The sequence below is a fragment of the Cebidichthys violaceus genome, unplaced genomic scaffold (genome assembly GCF_023349555.1).
Source record: "Cebidichthys violaceus isolate CVI_PGR_0920_01 unplaced genomic scaffold, fCebVio1.0.p SCAF_1, whole genome shotgun sequence".
Classification (NCBI taxonomy): Eukaryota; Metazoa; Chordata; class Actinopteri; order Perciformes; family Stichaeidae; genus Cebidichthys; species Cebidichthys violaceus.
Genome location: NW_027176262.1, coordinates 22,370,316 through 22,387,892, shown reverse-complemented (window position 1 = coordinate 22,387,892; position 17,577 = coordinate 22,370,316). Strand labels below are relative to the sequence as shown.

General features: G+C 44.1%; 1 protein-coding gene across 8 annotated transcripts in view; it reads left to right on the top strand.

Annotated features, from left to right (window-relative positions):
- Positions 1-17,014, top strand: part of synrg (synergin, gamma) — a 32,513-nt gene extending 15,499 nt beyond the window's left edge. For 6 of the 8 annotated variants that reach the window (XM_068715532.1, XM_068715524.1, XM_068715518.1 and 3 more), the window contains 9 exons: positions 1,098-2,069; positions 7,407-7,970; positions 9,122-9,285; positions 9,431-9,484; positions 10,009-10,105; positions 10,451-10,599; positions 11,380-11,490; positions 11,617-11,655; positions 16,023-17,014. In XM_068715532.1, coding sequence (XP_068571633.1) covers positions 1,098-2,069; positions 7,407-7,970; positions 9,122-9,285; positions 9,431-9,484; positions 10,009-10,105; positions 10,451-10,599; positions 11,380-11,490; positions 11,617-11,655; positions 16,023-16,154 — 2,282 coding nt within the window. In that variant the 3' untranslated portion in view covers positions 16,155-17,014. The remainder of the gene's footprint in view (positions 1-1,097; positions 2,070-7,406; positions 7,971-9,121; positions 9,286-9,430; positions 9,485-10,008; positions 10,106-10,450; positions 10,600-11,379; positions 11,491-11,616; positions 11,656-16,022) is intronic. The other 2 variants (XM_068715542.1, XM_068715502.1) reach the window with 1 other exon arrangement.
- The last annotated feature ends 563 nt before the right edge of the window (positions 17,015-17,577 follow it).

Genomic DNA, 17,577 nt, shown 5'->3' with positions numbered 1-17,577 from the left:
TCTCTGCGAAGTCCATTAATTCCTGATTATGGACACCGTGACGGGAATTTTACTGCTTATGCTATGGTCATTTGGCGAAGAGAAAAATTATTAGCACCATTCATTTATACAGTCGTGCGTTTTCCCAACCAAAATCCGTGGCGACTGTAACGGACAAGCTGCTAGAAGATGGTTACGCTGCCCCTTTAAATTTACTGCCACGTGTAAGTGAGCTTCACTCTGCATCCCATTCGCTATTCAACTCGCTTCTTCAGGCCGCGGCCGGCAGAACACACGGCCTCTCTCATGTCTCGTTGATCCAAAGGGCTCTATGAGCTGAGCGGACTAGAAACATCTCCCGTCTGCTCTATTCACTGGAGCTGTGAACAACGTTTCCATTGCATCAGAACCTTATGGGATGGTCATGATTGTTCCGGGTATTGGCCATCCCTCGGGGTTACCGGGGAAATGAAGTGAATGTCTTTGTGGAAAAAAAAGTCTTGAATTTGCAATGGTTGCAAAAACGTATGAAAATACAAACTCATGGCCTTTTGACCCGTTGCGTAAACAAGATTATCCCATTCAAGGTGTCCATTGTCAGGAATGAATGGACTTTTCACGGTGCGTCGGACGTTTCTGGCCTCCTCTGGTAGTCCATTAATTCCTGATGATGAACACCTCGTCGGACGTCGTCCCACACTGAATAAAACACTGGTATCGGCCGACGCCCAAAGCCCAGATAACGATGTCGGTATCGGGACTGAAAAGGTTCTTTCGGTGCGTCCCTACTTTTCATTTGCACTTGAGGGATTATCAGACGTAAGGAGACGATATTACTTGTTAAGATGGACGTTACTTCTGCAGGGTGAACAGCTCCATTGCATGGTAGTGCGGATGTGTCTGGATGACGTAGCTTTCGTGTGCAGTGATGTGTGCCGTTTGCCGCCAACGTTCACAAAGCCTCGGAGCCGTAACTAATAACTTCCCGCTTCCTTTTTCTTGTAGGATTATAATACAACAGAATCGCGGCGGCCGCGGCTGTAAGCGTTCCATTTTGTCTCTCTGCCACGATAAATATTTTTTTTAATGATCTTAAATTGTTGTCTTTTAATTCGCAGGGGAAGGATTTGCAGATTTCAAGTCCGTCAGCGCTGATGATGGCTTCACAGACTTTAAAACCGCAGACAGCGTCTCTCCATTAGACCCTTCAGACCAGGCCAAGATCTTTCAACCTTCATTCCCCTCTGCTTTCCCAACCTCTCAGTCTCTTCAGCATCTACCACAGCAGCAGCAGCAGCAACAGCCGGCAGTGTCTCTTTCTCAGCCCAAAAATCCTCTCAACATGGCCGACCTGGACCTTTTCTCTTCTATAGCTCCCTCTGCTCCTGCCCCCACTGAGACAAAACCCAGCACGTTCCCCTCGGTGTCTGTGCCCCCCCCTCTAGTGCTCTTACCAGGTGGAGCCAAACCTCCAGGGGGAGGTGCAGATGATTTTGGGGATTTCACCCTCTTTGGCTCATCCTCTGACGCTGCTCAGGCTTCCGCAGCGGGGGGAGCTGTGGCAGCGCCTCAGGACGACTTTGCAGATTTCATGGCGTTTGGCAGCTCAGGCGGGGAGCCTAAAGGCGAGAGCAGCAGCGTGGGTGTCCAAGGGGAGACCTCCACTCAGCAGCGACCCCAGCAGGGCTCAGACAAGTACGACGTATTCAAACAGCTGTCTCTGGAGGGAGGCCTGGCCTACGACGACGCCAAGGAGAGCGGCGGCGGCTCCTTCTCTTCGCTCAAGAGCGACACCGACGACTTCGCCGACTTTCAGTCCTCAAAGTTCTGCACAGCGCTTGGGGCTTCGGAAAAGACGCTGGTGGACAAGGTGGCCGCTTTCAAACAGGCCAAAGAGGACTCCGCCTCCGTCAAGTCCCTCGACCTCCCGTCCATCGGGGGGAGCAGCGTCGGAAAGGACGACTCCGAAGACGCACTCTCAGTGCAGCTGGACATGAAGCTCTCGGACATGGGCGGAGACCTGAAACATGTGATGTCGGACAGCTCTCTGGATTTGCCCGGCCTCTCGGCCCACCAGCCCCCCGCTACAGGTGAGGAACTAGTGCGATTGCTCTGGTGAGGCCCCATCCAGTCACACACAGTTTTAATTCCAAGGCCAGCAGTGGCCTCTTCTCCTCAGTGCCCACGTGTGAGCGCCAAACAGGGGTCAAAGGGCAAGTAACGACGTCCTAATTGAATATGCTCAAATACTGAAGACAGACGTAACACTACATGAGTAACATATCAGATTAGACGCATCGTATCTTTCATTCTACATTTCATCATTCATCTTATTTATTTATTTATTATTTATTTATTTATGTACTTGAATCCTTAGTTCCCCCTTTCTTTTTATTTCCATATTCCTTTCTCCTCCCTCCAGTCCCTCCATGCATATATTATTGTTGTAGTGACAGAAAGTTCCTGGCCCACATTTCTTATTTATTTACAAAAGGTGGATGCCTGGTTCTGATGTGTTTGCAGTCATAGTTCAGAGACGAGGTCCCCGGCTGCTTGTCTGTGTGACGCGGATAATCTCCCGATGCGTTGTGTCCACGCTGCAGCTTCCCTTCAGTGTACCTTTAGTCTCCGCAGGACGAACTTTACGAGTGCGCTGTTGACGTGTGTCGTGTGTCGTGCAACGCTAACGCAGTGGGTGACTTGAATACAGACGAGTACAGGAGATTGTTACGGTGACAGTCGTCTTGTTTATTGAACATAGATTCCTTAAAATCCATAGAATGTTTCCTTTAAATGTGCAAGATCCGAGATTGGGAGCATTTCGGTGGCCTTCCAACGGCTCTCCACCTGTACGCAGCGGGTCCGTGGCTCCATAGCTTACAGTACTAACCGCACTAACAGTGCAAACTACGGCAAAAGTGCTGACCGAGCTGACGGTGTTTACCTGAGGGGGAACCGGAGGGTGGGTGACGCTGCAGTTGGTCGGGACGGCGCAATCGGCTGTGAACGCCGTGCAGAGCAGTGGCCACGAGTTAACCAGTGGGACACGCTCACGCGCACTAACATGCATTGAAAGCACGTCCAGCCGTCCCGGTGTGTCAACAGAGCCCAGAGAAGCTCGGATAACAACGCATGCAGAGAGAGAGAGCGACTTCATTCTCTGCTCGGGTAGACATTCCTCCACTATGTCTTTACATAGCAAACAGCTGTTTGATGCTATGCTAATGTTCAGAATGTTAAATACAGCTCCTTTTAAATAAGAAACAGGAAACAAGATATTTATATATTTTTATATATATATATATATATATATATATATATATATATATATATATATATATATATATATATACAGCACTGTGCCACAGAAGCAGCTGAGATGTTAAGTGCATCATCGCTGGATGGCAAACAATTTTTTTGGGCCAGTTATTTGAGTGCGAGTGCATGTTGTTTTTTGCGTCTTTAGAAGTACATCAGCTATTGTATTACTCTGCAGTATTTCAGACCTACCATGCAGTATTATTTTTGGATGAAATTGCCCTCGTAATTATGAGATGATTCAAGAATATCGCTTCTGCTTTTTCTCCCCTTACCTCACGTCTGTGAAAGGGGATCAAAGTTTACATAAAACTAGTGCAGCGTCTCCGAGAACCACGGACGGACAGACAGACAGACAGACAGACAGACATACGTACATGCAGTTTGATTAAAAGGAAATCAACCCAGTTTCGGTTCTAATCGGGTAAGGTTCACGTCAGCGTTCCCTCTCCTTCCCTCTCCAATGCTCATCATTTATTCATCGAGCAGATCACCTTCCATGCCACGGCTCATGTTTCACAGAAACATTACATTTTTAATGTAATCCCAGGACGGCATGTAAACATGGTTTTATATGTTTTCACCTTTTTATTGAACCCTTTTCTGGGGGTTGAGAGAGAGAGAGAGAGAGAGAGAGAGAGAGAGAGAGAGAGAGAGAGAGTAGACAAAGTATTCACCCAACAACATTGACACTTTTTGTCTTTTTTTTTTTTTACTCACGCATTCAACTTTTTGCATTCTAAACTTTTATCAGTTAATCATCACTTAAACAACATGTATCTCATATCATGTCACCCAACGAATCGATGATTCCGATCTTCCCGATCAGAAGAACCCATAACTACAAACGTCCCCATTGCCTTATTTGACTTCCTGTACAGTGGTTGAAATGAAACGGGCCGCTCCGTACTGACAGAGTTAGACGATGCTTTCAGACAAAGAGTCCAAGGAACAGTGAGGCTCCTCCTGATAACAGGGCCCAGTTTATAGTGGATACATTCCTACGAAGCTTTTACACTTTCCCAGGCTTTCATCCTTATTTATCCGAGCTTTGGGACTAATCCGTTGTTTAAAGTGTAGCAGGCCGAGCGGTGCGAGCGCCTCACCGTGCTTTGCGCTGGGCTTCTGGACATGTACGTGATCTTAAAGAGACAGTATTTCTCTTGTGAGGGTTCCTTTTTCAGGAATCTCATTTTATTTGTTTCTTTGTTTTGTTTTGTTTTGTTACCGTGTGATATTGCAGCATGAATTATCATGTGTGGCTCTCTGGTCTGGCTCTCTGAGAACACGATGCCGTTAGTATTACCCTTCCTGCCTTGCTTTTTGCTGCAGTATGCCTGTATTTTCAATTTGTGAAATTGACAAGAACATAATACAAGATATCATTTCATGCGTAACAGTATTGCAAGTTGTTTTTAATCGAAGGAAACAAATGTACACATACAGATTTAATAGTGTATTTTTACTACGGCACTATGAGCTCTTATTATGAAAGACTCCTTGATCTTGGTGTGATTTGCAAACTATGTAAATTAAATGTAGCCTACAGTATTTAGTAAGATTCAAATATTTTAGGTCAACATTCCAAACTTAACATTGTTATCTCAAGTACTGATGTGCTATTACTTCGGGGGATCGTACGAGTTCGTGCACATTAGCCTGCTTCAACAACCAATCACTGTAGCGAGAGAAAAAGGATACTGTCTCTTTAAATCTGTCTCTGCATCTGTGATTGGATGTAATGGAAACCCCCTCTGGGATGTCAGGTGTAAGAATGACCCTCTTTGTTTTCTGTAACCCTTTGAGTGCTTGAACAAGATCACTTTACATGCAGATGAGGAGGTCAATGCAGACATTGTGATGACCTCCTCTGAAGTCATTAGAATAAACACCAGGACTAAAATCTTATTTCATAATTGTAAATGTATAAATGGCAGCCTCTTAAATTGTGGCTTTTAAGTCCTCACTGCTCCTTTTTTAAAATGCAGTTTGTTCACAGCCTTTCCAAACAACCCCCCCCCCCCCCCCCCCCCCCCCCCCCCCCTCAGGTCCTCAAAGGGTTAATGCTTCCTGCCTCGAGCTTGTTCTTTGGATTATCTTTTCAACTTGGCTTCGCAAGTGTTCTGTACTCGTATCTTTTCCGAAACACCTGTTGCTTTACACCCTAATGGTAAAACACAGTTTGTCACCCCCCTGCCCCCCCAGAATTACTGATTCTAGTCTGTGAATGTGCCTTCTCACTCTGGTTCCTGCTTCTAATATCCTCGGATTCTCTTTGTTTTACCTTCTCTGTTTGTTTTCTACCTTTTTTTTTTCTCTCCTGACTCTGCATGCCTCTTGTATTCTAAATGACTGAAATCTAATATTTTACAAGTGTTAGTTTGACAAACCTCTTGTAATGATAGACCGCTTTCACAGTACTTTGTGACCTCTCTCTCTTTCTCTCTCTCTTTCTTTCTCTCTTTCTCTCTACTCATGTTGTCGTAATAAATATTACTGTTGGTATTGCTGAAATGCGTACCGTCTTATTTTCTCCTTTCACTCCTCGAGAAGCCGCAAAGTGATCTAATGACACGAGGCTTACAGCACTAGGTCCTTGTCAATTTCACAAATTGCTTTTTTTGTGTCTGAGGGGTTCTGTCATGCAAAACAGGAAGCGTTCAACAAGGTCAATGTGTGTGTGTGTGTGTGTGTGTGTGTGTGTGTGTGTGTGTGTGTGTGTGTGTGTGTGTGTGTCAGAGAGAGAGAGAGAGAGACGTGAATCCTCAAGTGTTGTGACAAATGTGTGCACGGTGTGTCCGTTGTTGTTGAAGAACAACACAATGAAACAGAGCAGATGTAGTGACAGGAAAGATCTTTTATTGATGTCGTTCGAGCCTTGAGACCGAATCCTTCAGGTTCCATTTAGTGCAGTGTAAAGAGATCAGCTGTGATTCATGTCAGGAGAGCTGGCAGTGGTAGCCAGTGTAAGGAGAATTGTCCTTATACATATATATAATATATATATATATATATATATATATATATATATATATATATATATATATATATATATATATATATATATATATATATATATATATATATATATATATATATATATATATATATATAAAAGAGGCAGTGTTAGTATTCATTGTTTTTAAGTAAAATGACAGCAGTAACTTTATTCTTTTGAACATAATTCAGCTCAAACATCAAAACATTTTGTTCGAGGTAATTTATGAAACAGAATTTTAAAAAATGTGGACGAGACGATGTGTTACTGTTACAGCCACAGCTAGTCAGGCACAAGCATCACGATGAAAAGCATTGTAAATATGCAGAGGTACGGCGTACGTGATTGCCTGTGTATTGCACAATTTGTTGTTTTTTTTCCCCCCCACATCTTTTAAGGGCAGAATATGGGGAGTGTTCCCTTTTTACAACACATCTCATTCTCGACACTGTTGACTATGCAGTCACAGGTGATGCTACACAACATGCCAGTAGAGTCAGAGGGTCACTTCTCCCAAATAACAAGACAACCTGTAGTAGTGGTGGTGGTGGTGGTGCAGTTTAGCTTTTATCTGCACATGTTTTGAGATATCTTTGAGATTGTCCCAGAACAGTGGAGGTGAATGGACATGAATTAGTGCTGCTTACAGGATTGAACAATGACATTTCAAAGATTCAACAGAAGTAAATGAATTATTATGAATAATGCACAGAGGACTGTTTTCATAGGGATTATTTCTTTGATTGAAAGTTGCTCAAATGAAAACACAGTGAGGTGTGGATTATCCGATTTAACCCACGATGATGTTGGGTTTTTTTTTAGTGTAATTTTCAATCTTGTGAGCACCACCAAAAAAAAACATGTCATTGGGGTGAAGGCAGAAATGTCAGACTGATGTATCACAACCTGGCTAAATACAACAGAAACGGTCTTAGGGCTCGACACCACTAGAGGTAAGTGAGGAAACGTAACGCTTTGAACCTTCCATAAGAGACGGCGATAATCCAACAGAAATCTCAGTCCCTCATCCAGGCTCATTAATCTCCCTCCTATCATGACAGCGTCTATGCTATTCCTAGGAACCACCGGTATGTCTGTGTTGTCATTGCAGAAGGAGACGACATGAAATTTGACCCCTTCGGGACATCGGCCCTCAGCACCCTGTCCAGCTACGACTGGTCAGACCGCGAGGAGTGTCTGCCCGGTGAGGTCAGAAAGCCGCAGGGCTTTGAGGGAGCTCCCCGTCCGTCTTTAGCGGCGGCACAGAAAAAGGAGCTGACCTTTGGCAGCGCAGAAAACGTCACGAGCGGCTCCGTAGCGAAGGTCCCGACCTCCTTTCCCACCGAGGACGGCTCATCCGCAGATGACAAGTTCGAAGCCTTCGCCGAGTTTGGCCCCGGGGACCGGGACGGCGGCGGCGGCGGCGACGAGGACGAGGACGACTTCGGGGACTTCGCGAGCACCGTCTCCGAGAAGTCCGACTCGCCGGCCGCCACCGCGGAGGGCGGCTCCGAGGGCAACCAAAGTGAGGCCTCTGATGAGTTTGGAGCATTCCAGGCGGACAAGCCTAAGTTTGGCAAGTCTGACTTCCTCAAAGCCAGCGCTCAGACCAACGTCAAGTCCAGCGAGGAGATGATCAAGAACGAACTGGCGACATTTGACTTGTCTGTTCAAGGTAAGTCACCATCATCATTTTGAACCTGCTGTGTGTGACAGACGTAGAAAGTACCTTCATCATTCATTTACGCTGTACATAATGAACATTTGTTCATTGTTAGTTAACGAAAACAGTCATCACTTGCAGCCTTAAATCAGAAAGACGCACATTTAAAACAATTGTTTATGTGGTTCTGTTATAGTTAATTAGTTTCAGTTCTATACAGTGATGTTCACTTTTACATTTTGACCAAACGCTACATGTTTTTAATTACGACTGTGTCTCTGTTGGCCAACTCCAAACCCTTAAGCCCGTAAAATGGCGCAACGACACTCTTCTCAACCCTCGTCTCCCAGCCCCAGCACCACACGTTCAGCCCATCACATCTGCAGTACGGCTGTCCGACATTAGATGGCAGTGTTGAGATGACGGCTCTGCTCTCGTGGCAGTGACTGCTGAGATGGATTAGCAGAGGCCAACAAATCCATGAGCACAAATTAACCGTATCCACTGAGAGGCTGTTCATTTTTTTCTTTTTCTTTTTCTTTTTTTTTCTTTTTTTTAGCCGCTGTTTGCGGGTGTCATGTTCCAGGAATAATTCATCAGCTTTTCCTGCACCGTGATAAAAGCCCATTTGCCCGATAGATTTATCTCCCCGGTGCTGGATTTAATTTGTGTGAGAAAGAGACCCTTTCTCTGCGCCCAGTGGAACGGGAATCTGATCTTGGGGGAGCTTCTGGGTTGTGGGGAGGATGACGCATGTCTCTGTGGGTGGTGGAGAAGTTGGAGGGGGGGAGGGAGGAGAATAGATTACCTGTGTCTGGACACACACACACACACACACACACACACACACACACACACACACACACACGCGCCAGCCCCACTGGAATAGCCTATGTTTGTTGTGGTATGCTGCCAGGATTTGCCTGTGAGTCCCTATGAATAATTCATAGCTGCATATTTGTGCCTCTGTTTTGTACGTAATTATTGTTTGTCGTAAATTAAGTATTTACTCATGCTGTCCTTGTCCAGGAGGAACTAGCTGCAACAACGATTGCAAACGCAACGTACCTCAAAATGAGTCATCTCCATAGGTTGCTGTGCTGTGTGGAGAAAAAAAAAAAAAGAACAACAAAACAAAGTTTGCGGTTCTCGCTTTGTCTCAGGCTCCCACAAACGCAGTCACAGTTTGGGCGACAAGGAGATTGGGCGTTCTCCCCCGTCTCCGGCTCCGGAGCAGCCCTTCAGGGACCGATCCAACACCCTGAGCGAGAAGCCCGCCCTGCCCGTTATCAGGGACAAGTACAAGGACCTGACTGGGGAGGTGGAGGTGAGGAGGTCCCCGGCGTTAACCGTTACCAGCCACCAGATTTCAGCACAATACTCTGGCCTGTGAAAGGCTACAGAACACACACACGTTCCTCTCTTTTTGCCTTTGTGTTCACTTGAGATAATGTTGTGCTCCGTTGCTGCAGGAGAGCGAGCGTTACGCCTACGAGTGGCAGAGGTGTCTGGAGAGTGCTTTGGAGGTTTGTATTTGTTTGCGTCCTACGTCTGGCTTTGTCCCGTGGCCATTTTTTCATTGTGAGAGTGACTAAACAAATATGAGCAATAATTAAGATAACCATGAGTTGCTGAAACGTTTTTCAACCTGAGGACATTTTTCTTATCACCTAAGTTTTGGGACAAATAATTTCCTCTCCCCCTACAAACACACCTTTTATGATTTGAATTCAAACCAGTTTTAATGAGTCCTTGTAAAATGTCTCTGCACACCGTAATATGCGACTGTGTGTCAGAGGGAAACACAACTTAGAAAATAAACTACCGCACGCGAGAATATTTATTAATTTAAATTTGATTTTATTCATCACAAATTACATATTTGCCTCAGTGGGCTTTACCATCTGTAACAATAAACTCCTCATCGCGATGGTGTTTATCGGTCCAAAACTAGTCGCTACAAAACGTGTTGAAGCCATATAATTAAAGTGATTAAAATGTATATATGTAATCAGTATGATAATGCTGGCTTCTGTCCTCCCACATTAAGGTCATCACCAAAGCCAACAACATCCTGAACAGCATCAGCAGCTCCTCTGTCTGCACCGAGGTCATCCAGTCTGCTCAGGGCATGGAGTACCTGCTGGGTGAGGACTCGCAAGTCACACACACACACACACACACACACACACACACACACACACACACACACACACACACACGTATAGTGTGAACAAGAGGCTGTTAAAGAACCTTGTGTGTGGCCTTGCAGCCTCTGAAGGACGGAGAGGATGAGATTAAAAGGAGGTCTGGTGTGATGGCTTATCTCCGACGACGTCCTGTTCCCTCACTGTGCTTCTCTGCTTTTTTTTAATGAGTTGCGAGGGACTGAACACAGTGTGCCTCCCCGAAAACGGAAAAACAACACAAAAAAAAAAGAGCAACAAAACAGGTTTTTCGTGACACGTGCGCTTGTGTATTCTCTCCGACAGGCGTGGTGGAAGTGTATCGCGTCACCAGGCGCGTGGAGCTGGGCGTCAAAGCGACAGCCGTGTGCTCCGAGAAGCTGCAGCAGCTGCTGAAGGACATCAGCCGCGTGTGGAACAACCTCATGGGCTTCATGTCGCTGGCCAAGCTTGCTGTAAGATGCGCGAAACGTAGAAATATTCCAGAGCGCAGGACAGTTCCACAGTAACGCACCCAAAGCACAGATGCTGAAGAGGCTTTTAGTGCCTTTTTAATTATCAGCCAGACATATTTAAACTCTTCAAGTGCAGGTACACGTGATCATAGAGCACTGGGAACACTTAATGAAATGGTAACGTATCCAATATTTTTGTTCCATTAGCAAAAAAAAAAAAAAGAAATTAATTCAATGAACGTAGCTTGAGCCTTTTGGCAGGCCGGTGTTCGAACGAGATGACGAGGACGGTATGAATGTGTTTATTCAGACAGCTGTCTGCTGCCGTCTGTAAAGCAGAAACACAGAGGAGGAGGAGGAGGAGGAGGAGGAGGAGGAGGAGGAGGAGGAGGAGGAGGAGGACCGTCCTCAATCACAGAGCCAGCAGAGTTGCAATATTGTTTTTCACACTGCAGAAGATAAAACGTAGTATCTCGAGGAGGGAGAGAGAAAAACAAAATGGAACGGATGTTTAATTGAACCGTGGGGGGGGTGGGGGGGGGGCTTTGCTGTTATTTCATGACAGAAGAGGTTTATGCTGGTTTTGTTTGAGTCTTTAGAGGAAGGCGATGATGCTCGGAGATGTTTACTGTGAGCAGACTTGTTCTCGCTGTTATTATAAGAATAGAAATGACTACATTTTGCCCTGCGGCACGAAGTAAAATTAGTTTGTGTGTGTTTTGGTTTTTTTTGTTTTGTGTGTGTGTGTGTGTGTGTGTGTGTGTGTGTGTGTGTGTGTAGCCTGATGAAAGCTCCCTCGATTTCTCCTCCTGTATTTTGAGGCACGGCATTAAGAATGCCAAGGAGTTGGCCTGCGGGGTGTGTCTGCTCAACGTCGACTCACGCAGCAAGGTTTGTGCGCACACACACACACACACACACACACACACACACAATAACCATTAGTGGATACTTGTTTTACAAAAATATTGTTGTGCTCAACAACTGACATTTGTTTGACTTTGAAACGTTTTACAGAACAAAGAAGAACGCTCTATTGGACGTCTGTTTAAACGAGTAGGAGACATTCGACTGTCAACTAAATCTCATTCCACTCTTTCCCACTGGGGGCCTTGGCGGGGGGGGGGGGGGGGCTATTCTCCTCTTACGGGGGGGGGGGGGGCCAGAGTGACAGGATTCACTTCTCTCCACTGCTCCTCTCCTCCAAGCAAACAGTCTAGTAACAGACTAGATCTCAGCCAAAATCAACCTTTTCAAAATCAGTTGCCTGTCGAGCTTTCTGTTTCTCACATGATGCAGTTTGTAATGTAGACTCACTGTTGTCTCCAGCTGATGATCCATGTAAAAACATTTTTTTTTAAATATATACATATATATATATATATATATATATATATATATATATATATATATATATACATATATATATATATATATATATATACATATATATATATATATATATATACATATATATATATATACATATACATATATATATATATATATATATATATATATATATATATATATATACATATATACATATATATATATTTATATATATATGTCCAGTGCAGAGATTTAGTTCTACTCTTAGCTTAGCTTGTTTGTACTGTGTACTTTTAACGTCACAGAAGAGAAAAGGCTTTCAGCGTGAAGACGAACGAATCTGTGACACCATCTCAGATAACTGGAGTTGCTTGAGTGTAATAAATAGCAGTCAAGAGCTAACATTAGCCTCATCACTGAAAGCGTCGTTTTAATGTAACCTGTAACCCCACACAATGATGCAGTCCGTTATTTATAAGAGCCTTGACTTTTGAATGAACTCTAGGTTACTAACTTCACTGTAAGCAGGGAGAAGAACGCACTGTTTACTGCTTTCGTTACACTTTTGCTCTTGTGTTTTTGAAAAAAAAAAAGATTATTTTACTGCTGGGCGTCTCTTCCTGGAGACCCATGTGCAGAAATCCAATGCTCGACAGGCCGGACGCGTCTCCTCGCTAAGCTGTGATTGGACGATCGCCGTTCGAAGAAGGGCGGTCCAGCTTTTGTACTGAAGGATGACTCAAAATAATAATATAATGTGATGACAATGTACGCTCTTCAAGTAAGTGAGAGAGGAGAGTCGTCACTTTGACACCTCAGGGGTGGCTCTTTGCACTCTGGGATCGGCTCTTCGAGGTCACAAATCTGGTCACTTTGTCTTGGGACGGGTTTCATTTTCTACTCTGTCGCCTCCGAACACGAGGCGACCGCTCATCTCGCCACCCGCAGCTAACGACCGTCGGCGTTTCTGATAAGTGTTGGATCTCTGAATGGGGCGCCGTGTGCAAAAAGGTCCGCGTGTGCGTCTTACCGCCTTGCCTACGGTGGCTTTGCTTTTCATCGACGCGGGCCGTTGATGGTGTTCTTGGACCCTGCAGGTTTTTTTCGAGGGCAGGATGGCGCCGCAGATTGTTTCTTGCGTTCCCTCTGCTGAAACAGATGGATGGGCCAGATATGGCTGACGGAGAGGCATCTAGGATGCAAGCAGATGTGGCTTACACATTAGTCATAAGCAGAGAGTACAACTGACAATTAGACCGTGCGCGCACACACACACACACACACACACACTCTGTCTCACACACCTCTCACTCTCATGTGCATATTAGCAGGCTGAAATTGATGCGGTTTTATTTTGTCTCTGTGCCACTAGCATGAGATTAATAACCCATCTTTTAATTGCATTTTTGTTTTTTTTGGCAGAGCCACGCTGGTAAGTACGAATAAAAGCCGAGTGAAGAATAGCATCCCCTTAGAGTCTAATGAAGTGGAAGCACAGCTCTGGCTACAGCAGACGCCACTGATTGTTGCATTGTCCTTTAGTGACGAGCTGCTGATTTGTTTTTCAGCCAAGGTGCTGAAGGGAGGAGATGTTGATGTTGCGTCAAAGTAATGTGACGGCAGAAGAGCTTGATTGCTCCCGCTTAATTCTTGACGTGGATTTGAATCTTTCAAAAGCTTCTGGGAAATTTGAATCCCATTTGTTGATACAAATTGACCCAAAAATCTTTTTTTTTTTTTTTTTAATTCAGTAAGGGTTTCAGTCTCACCTTGGCGCTGTTGGAGTGTCGGGGATGGGCAACTGGCAGCAGCTTCATCCCATCTCAGTTTGTCACTCACAGGCTGCAGCAGTTATGTTTCATCATAAGTGAATCTTTTCAGCTAATGATGCTCCAGCGCATCTCCTAAATGATAAATGTTAATTTGAGCAATTACAGGGCGCAGCACTGGAAAGGATTTTAAGCTGAATAATTTAGCATATCTGGCTATTTCTATTAACGCAGGTTTGTGAAGTGCCCAGAGGATCTGGATTGATTACTCGGCGTAGCTTTTTACTCGAGGAGGTATGACAGCAGTACTAACAGAAGTTTGGATCCACGCTTTGTCAGCTTTTTCTGCAAATGTTCCCATCCTCAAAATTTGAATTCGTAAATCTGTTGTTTTTTTGTTGTTGGGTGGCCCATCTCTGTCACGGCTTGCTGAATTGCGCCTCGGGTTAGCAAGGTTCCTACACAGTTAAATAAATTCCTTAGGTAATACCGAGCCTGACCTCCGACAGTAACGTCAGCTATTTAAACCCAGCTGGAATGACTTGCTAGTTTATGATTTGAACTACCAAACGTGATTTCTTTCGTTGTAATCTGAAGAAATGCACCATTTCTAAACGGAAACAAGATGCTGTAAAAGTGGAATTTATGTTCGGGGGAAATAGAGAAACGGCAACCAAGCAAGCAATAGATGTGCAGCGGTTCCCGAAACACAAGGATTTAATGGAAAAAGTCAAATTGATTTATAGTTAAGAAGCTCAGAAGCAGAAAAATGTCATTTGATGAGCATCTTTTCAACAGAAAACCAGACTGAAGTCTTGCACATACAGCAGTGTCGTACGCGGCTCTACAAGTGAATCAGTGCAGTCTGAGATAGACCGATCTGATCTGCTGCTGTGAGCCGATTAATGTATCAATAATAGAGATCAATCGAGGCCAAATCTCTTGAATTTTGAGATTTTGAGAAAACGTGTAGGAGCCCTGAGGGATAAAAACGTTGATTCTTTCATGTTTTCACTCACAACCAAACGGGGAAACGGGAGCTCTTCTCTGGTGATACAGCTGATCTGAATGTTTGCTCTCTCTGTGCACACTTTGCTCTGGGCTTTGCATGAACATGCTGACTGCTCTTGTGCTTACAGGCATTGATTAAAGACACTGACTGGAGGTTAAGGGTAATTATGCCTCATTTATTTTGTTACTATTGTAGAGTAGAAGTTATAGAAAGCCTGACTGTAGACTGAGGGTTGTTTTTTAAAATAATATCTAACCTGGTAGTGGCTCAGTCTGAATCCTTAACCTTTACATGCAAAGGTCAGCTGAACTACAAGAGTTGTAGTTTTTATCTGACCAGCTCCAGCTTTAAAGCACGAATACTCTCGTTTATGTTCAGAGCAGAGTTACAAGTGGCTGCCTGTCTAAAGGCCTAATAGTCCCCCTCTGTCCGGTTAAAGGATACTAAATCGGCCCACACTCGCTTCCCGTACAGGTGAAGTCTGAGCGTGTAAAACTGCAGCTTTGAGAGGGGAAGGCTCCGCGGTGAACGGAGGTGGCATCGCGGTGGGTCAGCCTTTCATTTAGCATGTGTTTGACTGGATGGCGAGCCGTGGCGCCGTATTCGTATGCAGTCGTTGCTTTCTGCGTGCGTCTTCCACTCTTCCTTCTGCGTGGGAGGCTGTGATTCACTGCACATGACTCATCCCTCTCTCCCCGGCTTCAGCTCCCAGTGTTTCGCCACGGATGCAAACTGTTAAATCGCACATCACGCACACGCACACACACACACACACATTAGCTTCTCCTGATTGCACAGACACAGAACTCAATTGGGGATCAGACCGCCAGCTACAGTGTATTTAGATCAGTTTGAATAATACGCTTTCAGTCACTAAAGCAAATCGTATTATGAAGCAACAGGTTCGGCCGAAAACGTGTATTTGTGTGTCGCTAATTTAATGCATTACTTCATATCTGCTGGTGCACAACATGGACCAGGACGGAAAGACCTGCAACCTCACCCTCAATGAAACAATGGGTGCGGTTTAAACCTCCTACCAACGTCCTAGACATGTTGAAGATGTACGTTGACCATGCATGGAATATTTCCAGACATTTGAGACAAATGGAACGTTGCTTACAGGTTCTCGGTTCTCGGTTCAGTAGCAGGCTCAACGAGTGGCGATAACGTAGAAGCGCAGCGTAGCGGCGTAATAAATTGTCTCACTCCTTGTCTACATCTTCCACATCTATTCCTCCCGTGTGCGCAGATCGGTTTAATTGTCTCTGTGATTCAGGAGTGTGACACCCGCCCTTTCACCTCGACAGGCGTTCAACTCGGAGACGGACAACTTCAAGCTGCTGTACGGGGGCCACCAGTACCACGCCAGCTGTGCCAATTTCTGGATTAACTGCGTGGAGCCCAAACCCCCCGGCCTCATACTGCCCGACCTGCTCTGAGCGCCGCGGGGACACAAGCTGATCAACGTCAGACGGCCACCTCGGACTGAGAGAAGGACGTTTAATAAAGTCTCTGGATTTATGTATTTTATCTCTTTTGTCACAACTCGGCTGTCACTCAGATCTGGTGGTTTTGTTAAAAGCTTTTTGTATAAATATTTACCATCTATGTTGTTGTTGTTACCCTTTTATTCTTCCACATAAATGACCTGAACACAGGTCAGCTGTATAGGTCATATTTAAATCGGTTATGAACAATGTGTTTATTATATGGTTTTCACTGCTGGGGAAAAAAAAAGTCCATTCATTCATAATCACTTGTCAGTGACGACTCGTTTATTTAAATTATTAGGTGTGCAATATACATAATCTGGAGTTTTTTTAATGTCACTTGTTGCTCCTGTTTGAGAGGGGTTTTATTCATGACTTCCTTTCTTCCTGCTGACTCGGAGCTGTGTAAGCAGAAGCCTGTTATCGTACTTGAATTACATTTGTGGGTCAGGTCTGACTGATGAAGCTCTGTGGCTCTTCTGGTTTTATTAGGACGTCTTTAACGTTTAAACGGAGGCTGGAGGTGTATATATGTTTTCCTGAATTGTGTTGAATTGACCTCTTTGAATGTTTTTGAGGAGATTTCAGCACCTCCGGGGTATTTAAGATGTATATTTTATAGGGGAATCATGTTAACGGTGTTGTTTTTGTGTCTTTTTGTTGTGTGCAACTAGAACTGAACGTCTGGAAAAAGTTGACTGATTCTGAACTGGAATTGCAGCGGCACTTTTTGTATATTACAGCGTCATTGGTGTAATTATGACTAACTGTAATATGAATGTGATGTAAATAAATATGCATACAGTTGATTTAAAGTGTCATAGATTATTGTTTTTTTTCAGATTTTTTTTTAAAAGGCTCTTTAAACTGTACCCTCGTATGAACATTACGTTTGATTTTAATCACTTTAACAGTAGTGATTCAATCCACTAATAAGAGCGATACTCTGAATATTAAGAGGAGGGGGATGGTGTTTTTCTTTATGTGTATAATAATAATATGTCTCTAGAACTGGAGCAAAAGTGTAAGGAATGGATTAAACTGTCTGCTCTGACGTGAGCGTGCACGGCTGAATGAGTTTCTGGTGTTTATTTGACCAAATTCATTGATTATTACTCATCCTCCAATCAAGTGCTATTCAAAAGTATATAAAAATAAAAGTTGATTATTTAATCTGGCAACTAAGACCCTTTAAAAAGTCTTGAAGAACCATATTTCGAGAATTAGACTTTATATGTTTTGTGACATTATTTTGTACAATACTATGACATTTTTGTGACATACTATAATAAGACTTTTTATGGAATAATGTATGATTTTTTATACTATTACATTTTCACACTGACTTTTTTCGACATGCTATACTATGAAT